General features: G+C 40.7%; 1 protein-coding gene across 1 annotated transcript; it reads left to right on the top strand.

The window, feature by feature from the left end:
- Nucleotides 1-281: 281 nt before the first annotated feature.
- On the top strand, nucleotides 282-4,024 carry LOC145485936 (dual specificity protein phosphatase 23-like). The gene is made up of 2 exons (XM_081464602.1): nucleotides 282-1,329; nucleotides 3,342-4,024. Exons 1-2 carry the CDS (start codon nucleotides 1,075-1,077, stop codon nucleotides 3,546-3,548), a joined length of 462 nt encoding a protein of 153 aa, XP_081320728.1. The 5' UTR covers nucleotides 282-1,074; the 3' UTR covers nucleotides 3,549-4,024.
- The last annotated feature ends 3,682 nt before the right edge of the window (nucleotides 4,025-7,706 follow it).

Genomic DNA, 7,706 nt, shown 5'->3' on the forward strand with positions numbered 1-7,706 from the left:
CTGAGTACAACGTCAGTTAAAAAATGAACTTATATTTTAGCTACGAATCTCATGATACCCTAAAGTTACGTAGTTTGTTTCTCACTGTAAAAACTATCTCGAAACTAAATATGGAACACACAGAGTGTTAAATTCGGAATATAAATTTAAAAAAATAGCCGTCGTGGTTCACGTTCTCCAGACAACACAGAATAGTCCAATTTCGATATATCAAAATTCAGCCCAAAACAATAGACCTTAGTACGAGGCTCTGGGGAATAACTACAGAGTTTGTGGGTTTATTCCCCAGAGCCTCGTGCTGAGGTCTATTGTGTTAGACTGGATTTTAATATATCGAAATTGGTCTATTTGGTCATTTCACCTTGTTGTTTTGTAGAGAACGGCAAAGAAATGTACCAAGATTTATCGGCGCACGTGCACAGCCATTGTTCTGCTCATTAAACCTTTTGTTTAGCGACGTTCCTATCGTGGTTTTCTTAAACTCCCTGATGTTGCGTTCAGCTGAGAAGGCAAACTGGCATAATAATTAAGTTTAACCAGTCTTTTCTGTTTCATTGTCTTTTGATAAAATGTCCCTTATTGGAACGGAGGGGCGTTTCATACTGAAAATAGCCGTCACCATAATCTCTTGACGCCACTCAATAAATAAGAGCGTTTGTTAGAAGAGGGAAGCGAAAGAATTTGGTTGTGATGAAGTTCATCGGTTGCATTATAGTCCAGTGAATGCAAATATTGGAAACGACAAGGCCAGTCACTAGATCGCTATGAAATGCTCTGTTTTCGAGTTGAACTTCCTTGTGTCTTATTGTAAGACTTGTAACACTGTGGGATAAATAACCTATATTCACTCAAATCTCGTTTAAACACCGCAAGATGACAAGGAAAAAGCAGAAATTTAAAAAAAACAAACAAAAAAAAAACGTCAAAATAATTATTCATTAGAGTGGAGGCTTGGTATCCCTGTGGCGCAACCTTCATACAGGCTAACCAAGATATCATTCGAAAGTGATTGGGACTGTGTGCACGTGGTTGTGTATTTTTTTGTAGTGTGTTGTGTGACGTTGCTACTCCTCAATGCCTCCAAGAAACTTCTCGTGGTTTGTTAAAGACAGTTTAGCTGCCCTTGGCCTTCCTTCGACTCGCTCAGATATCGAGTTCCTTTGCAACATAGGAGTGAAGCGACTGATTTCTTTGACAGAAAGTCGGCCATCTTTGCATGGCTTTCCATTGACTCATGTTCATATTCCCATTGTAGACTTTACTCCACCTTCAATTGAACAAGTTAATGAGTTTCTTAGCACTGTAGAGAAGGCTAATTCCGAGGAGGAGGTAAGTGTTTGGCTGTTCAATCGTTCATAGTCTTCATAACAGGTGTGTGTACTACACGCCGGTCGGCAAACGGGTTAAATATTCAAAGTATTCAAACTGTTCGGACTAAGAGAAGTCCAGTTTGTGTTTGCACTAGAGGAGACGCTTCTGTTTTCGTTTGCTCTGGTTACCACAAAATTGGACTAAGGTCGTAAGGAATCATAACTGTCAAAATCTTGCTGTCATTTTCTAGAATCTGGAAACTTTTGACTACATTTCCGCAAAAGTATCACGCTCTGCATGTTATGATGTATAAATTGCCTTTTTTTTTAGATTGGTTGGGTTGGTTAGGCGCTACTTGTTTACAAATTTGTCACAAATCTGCAAACGTATCCTCATATATGTGTTGTCGTATGTGGTCATGAAACTACTGGAGCATTGGAAGGATTGGGTCAGGGCTTGGGGGCCGGGGGGGGGGGGGAATGCACTTGTACCATTTTGGGTATAGGCAGCTGACGGGCTCAAACCCTGACCCTTTTGAGATAAAATAGCTATTCCTTGTGCAGGGCAAAGGATTGGGTAGAACAGAAGACACTGACAACCCTACAAGTGCCCTCTTACCTTGAAAATTTTCTCGATGGTGACAGATGACTTTCCAACAACTGCAAAAAACTCTCAGTGACAGTGCATCAAAATGCCGTGTGTGACACATCGTGACAGACTAGATTCTAGGCCCTCCTGGTTCACTGTCGCTGTGGTTAGTTCTCAGTCCTCCAGCCGCAAGCATGTAGAATGGGCAGGTTTTACATCTAGATTGGTGTAGTTTAGGAGCTTTAATGATGCTAAAATCTCCAAAAAAAGTGAACAATTTATTCCCGCAAAAGTCGTTGGTTCACAAATCACGTGTAAGTAAATGCATAATTCACGGATCAGTGTAAGCCTCTCATTTTCATATTATATTGAAAGGCTACAAACAATTTATGTTTTCAACAGAAATAAGTCTTGGCTTTCTTTGGATCCACTTTACTCTCACAGTGCCTCTCTTCACCCAGGTGTATAAATGGGTACCGGCAAACTTAAGGTTGGGGGTAACCCTGCGATGGACTAGCATCCCATCCAGGGGGGAGTAGAAATACTCCTAGTCGCTTCATGCTACAGAAACCGGGATAAGCTCCGGCCTGATGGGCCACTTGGCTCGCATGCAGACTTTACCTTTACCTTTCTTTGGATCAATTTTTTTTTATTTCAGTGCTACAGCTGATTTCCCCTACGGGTTTTTTTTTTCAGAAAAGAGCTGTTATAGGGACACACTTGTATGCATCTGTTTTATGATGTTTTGGCATATTTTGGTGACCTGTGACCTGTGACCTGTGACCTGTGAAAGAAACCTGCCGTTCACAGGCAGCCAAACGTTTTTAAACTGAACTTCTTTATAAGAAAAACTTTCCTCTAGATGGTCAAACCAGGCGGGCAAAATCATCCTCACAGCCAGTCAATATGCACTGTGCCCAGCCCTTAATCTAACCCCTGGTATGGAATTGTGTGCATGTTTGGGAAACTCTTGAGAGTGAAGTTAGTGTGGTTCAGTTTCTGTCTATCCTTTGTTGGTCTTATTTTGAACACATTGTAACAACCAGAAGGAAAAATAATGCCAAGTAGGCCCAAACCTACACTGCACAACAAAAGTGTTGAGACACTTGGTAGTAAAATTTGATTTTTGAGCGTCTTGAAAACATTTCACCCCCTTCCCCCCCAGACAATGTTGATTTTTCTATTTGTTAGACTGCACGGACCACAGCCCCTACACAACATTGAATTGGGTGGCTGGGAGTATCAGAGAATTAATGCTAGATGCAAATAAAATAGAATAAGTGCTTAAATATCGAAAAGCCTCATTTTCTAAAAGTGTCTCAACTACTTGTGTTGCCAATTGTAGCCTCATAAGATGACATCTGTGCATTGTTCTGAAGTCATTTTGTCATTTTAAACATGTACCCATTATTTGTTATTAACAACATGTTTCACTTTTGCAGGCAGTTGCAGTGCATTGCACGCTTGGTATGGGTAGAAGTGGAACAATGTTGGCGTGCTACTTGGTAAAAACAACCCACTGTGATGCCCAGGAGGCTATCAGTGCTGTTAGAGAAAAGAGGCCTGGCTCAATTGAGACGGAACAACAAGAACAACTTGTGCAGGAGTTCAGTGAATCATTAAGATCCAGGGCCGATCAAGCAATGTAATCGCTTGGACCAAGCAACTTAGTTTTTACAAATTTGTAAATCTTTCACATTCGCACAATGTTTCTATTTACATTTGATGTTTGAAAATATTCCAACCAACACAGGGTTTGGAATCATCAGAATTTTACATATTTTATGGCTGAAATTTGTAAATTATTATTGCAAGTGCTTATGACTGAAAGGAATGATTTCTTTTAATGTCAGGAAAAAAGAACAGATAGTTAACTGAATGTTACCTAACTGTTGCATTTTTATCAACTTCAAAATACTTGTCAAAACAATCAGGCAGGCTTGATTGGATTTTGATTACAGAATTATCTGTTTTTGTGTTTTGTGTAGCTGATATCTCAAACAATGTTATTTGCACTCGGCAGTTACTCCAGAGAATTTTTTGATCTCCAAAGGGAGAAGTAAACTTTAAAGCACTTAATACCAAACCTGATGTAAAGCTTAAGCAAAGGGCAACACCTGGGGGGGGGGGGGGGTGGAACTCCCATATGAAAAGGCCTTAGATGCTCTTCGTCTCGCTTAGGGGTTTAAATCAAGGTTTTCTGGTCTCACTGAGGATGTTCAGGATGAAACACACTATGTTCAGTTGCAAAAGTATCTTTTAGGATGCGCTCATGTGCGCGCTTTTAGGGTCCATATTTAGGCTCAAATTCTGAAACTCTCAAGTCCATTCTACCAGCTCGGGCTCCTTTTCCAAACAGCAGTTGATAATTGAGCCTATTCCGTTTTAAGTAAGCCTAGATTCCTTGTTCTAAGTGGTATCTTATGTGTGTGAAATAACCCTCAAGCCATGCCTTGATTGGTCTCATTTAGGGGTTTAATTCAAATTTTCCAAATTATGAGCATCCCAGACCTTTTAAAATGGAACTCCCTCCTGGTGGGTAACCTTAAAAGAAAAATACCCCAAAATTGAAAGCCTCTGCATGTGATTTACATATTTTGTTCTTGTTTTCCCTCTAAAAACAATTTAATATGCACAACACTCTGTTTAATTGTGGCATTTAAATATTCCAAAAAAGAGGGGGGTAGTTCTATTACTGATAAACACATGGAACAGATTTATTCAATTCCAGGACCTTTTAATTCATGTTCTTATCAATATTCTCATTGCAGTTGCTAAAGCCTTTAATTTTCGGCATTCTTGGTGCGTACAGCTGATCATTTGCCAGGGAACCATCACACATGTCACATGATATTTTTTGTTTTGGTTGCAGGGTATGTAGAAAAAACTTTTATTTAAAAATTGAATATACTTTTGCTTTATCCACTCCCAGAAACGGGACTACCTTATAATAGGAAATTAACGCTCGTGTTAATTAAGGTATTTGAAATTAACGTGACTTAAATTAACGCAAATTTAAAGTAAATTTGCTTCCCAATAAAGGAAATTAACGCGAGACAGGGGGCAAAATTTCAAAATGAGGGAAATCAACGCGTCTGCTACACCAAAAAAGAAAGAAAAAACAGAATTTGTTGAGAACAGAAACCAATTTATTTTAACACTGTAAAGCTGACAGCGAACACGAACAAAATTCAGTTGAAGTACAGTAAACGATTTACTAATGTGAAAGATTGATGTGAAATGTAAAGTGCGCGAATAAAATTTATTGTTTGGCTGTGTCAAGAATGTCTGGAGTGTGTCACAGTTTTGGGCGAAAATAATGGTAATCAACGTCGCGGAAATTGACGCGCAACTTAATTAACACCGCGGAAATTAACATTAACATAAATTAACGCGAATTTCAAAAATTCGCGTTAATTTTCTATAATAAGGTATGTCGTACTTGCCAGACCGAAGTTTTGTGAAAAAGATGTCAAAAATTAACCAAATATAAAATTCATAAAAAATTTTGCGCACGCGCAATGTTGCGTGACGAGCCATTTTCCCGGAATTCCACTTCCCGATATAAAATCGCTAATTGCAAATGAATATATTCGTGGTGTTGTCTCTTGAGTTGAACTTCCACGCGAATTGACATCTTTCATTACTAGTCAGGTTTGTTTTTGACTCCATGTATCTGTGTACTTTGATGAGCGCATTTTGAATTTCCTCTGGAATGTTGTGGATTTCCATCGCCTGTAATCGAACGCTTTCTGATCCGTTTCGCGAACTTGGCTGCTGGTTTGTTGGGTTGTGAGTTGTTGGAGTCGGTGAAGTCTCGATGTTCTTTTTAACACTCCTCGAGGCAGCGATAATTATGCCGATGATCAGAAGCCCATTAACAAGCAACAATGCAAAACATGTCCGTGGTTTCCTCAATTTGAAACGGGAAGGAGTCTTCTGCTCGTCGATAGAGCCCATATATATATCCGATAATTCCCTCTGTCAACACGCCTTACAGCAGTAAAACCTTGTTATCTGTAATAACTGGTCATAGTCGAATCATAGTATGATTCATTCAGGGCCCACAATGTTCAATATGAACCACACTCGTCAAGCTGATCGAAACATTTTCCCTTTTGTAGCAAAATTGCGTGACTGTTATCCGATATCCATTTTACAGCGGTTATCAATCACACGCGACCTTCAGCGCAAAAACAGTCTAGACACAACCTAAGTTTTGGTGGACGTCAGTCATCTCCGCCTCCCTGCCGACTGTATGAAAAATTTACCTGAAAGTGAAACCCTGCAGCGGTCCACTCGTAAAAATTATCATTTACTTTCGGTATGTACGGCTAGCTCACTAACTACATCCGGGTTTTTCAACGGCCATTCGCATGCATGAATGACCTCGAGAGCAAGCAAATTACACGCAAGCAAATTATTTCTGCACGTATTTTTCTTGGGGCTGCGGACTGAACAATACTCAATTCTATAAAACTTATAACTTATTACCTTACAAAATTATAAGGTTTATAAGACATTCATGCATGCGAATGGCCGTTGAGAAACCCCACCTGCCCGTCTTCAGTTATAAATTTCAAGGAATATTTACTGCCAATGTATTTAGTGAGCTAGCCGTACATACCGAAAGTAAAATGATAATTTTTTCGAGCGGACCGCCGTAAGGTTTTACTCGCCGTTTTTACATTCGCTTCAGACCTTCCGTTCGAATATTGACCGCCGCCAGCATTCGCAAAAAATACGACTGTTTTGCAGTCTACACTTTTTCAGGTAAATTTTGCATACAGTCGGCAAGGAGGCGGAGATGACTGACGTGTACCAAAACTTGGGTTTTGTCTAGTCTCTTTTTGGGCTGGAGGTCGCGTGTGATTGTAACCGCTGTAAAGAAAGTCCACCTCGTTCCCGAGGAGGGGCCTGGGTCCTAAGCGGGGAGAGGTAATACTTGGAAGAGTTCTCAGTTTCCCGCGTTCTACTCTAAACTCAGGAGAAGAAGAGGAGAAATAACTTAAGAAGCCTGATGGTGTAGCTGTACACAGATCCGTAGCGTCATTTCTTATGGTTCCATTCTTTTGAGCAAGTAGCAACTAAGAATCTTCACCGACCGAGCTACACATGGATTTTCAAAGGCAGAATCAGGCGGGAAATGAATACGTGTAGAACCAGAAACCCCGGTTGGGGGCACCCATATAAAAAGGACGGGGGAGCTCGTCGTACCTTTAAGGGGTAAAAAAAAGCGGGTTTGGTATCTGTGAGGGTGCTCAACCTCAAAAGGTGCACAGCGTACAGCGAGAGCCTTTGCGGCTCCTTTTAGGGTGTTGTGCCAAAAAAATATGACAGGAGATTAATTGCTGTTTTAGAATTGGCACCTCGACCCAAGGGGCGAAAACATTTTCAAGCCACGTCCACAAACAGGATCTTGGTACCACTTGCGGGTTCTTTTCAAAATTTCTGACGAGCACCCCCGTCCTTTTTATACTGGAGTTCGCCCCCCCCCCCCCCCCCTCGGGCCAGAAACCTCTGAAAGAACTAGACTACGGGCAATGGGTTATTGTTCTGGAAATCTTGTCGTACGCTAAGAAAAGAAGGAGATTGCTCACAGTCTGGACAGAACCCTTGCAGAGAGACTTGTGCCGGGCACTTGTGTTTATTCAGGCTCAATAGTTCGTATCTGCCTTCTTACCGAGAGATGCAGGCTAGCCAAATGGAAAGACCAAATCGATTAGTGCAGAATTGGTGACAATTTTCACTGTATGTTGCCACAATTCAGCTGACATAACATTGTTTGTAGGCGCGTTGAGACTGAC

The sequence above is a fragment of the Orbicella franksi genome, chromosome 4 (genome assembly GCF_964199315.1).
Source record: "Orbicella franksi chromosome 4, jaOrbFran1.1, whole genome shotgun sequence".
Taxonomy (NCBI): domain Eukaryota; kingdom Metazoa; phylum Cnidaria; class Anthozoa; order Scleractinia; family Merulinidae; genus Orbicella; species Orbicella franksi.

Bases quoted from the DNA above. Each gene is read 5' to 3' on its own strand.
- LOC145485936 (XM_081464602.1), top strand. From the start codon at position 1,075: ATGCCTCCAAGAAACTTCTCGTGGTTTGTTAAAGACAGTTTAGCTGCC. The intron at 1,330-3,341 runs GTAAGTGTTTGG...TCACTTTTGCAG, and splicing joins AGGCTAATTCCGAGGAGGAG to GCAGTTGCAGTGCATTGCAC.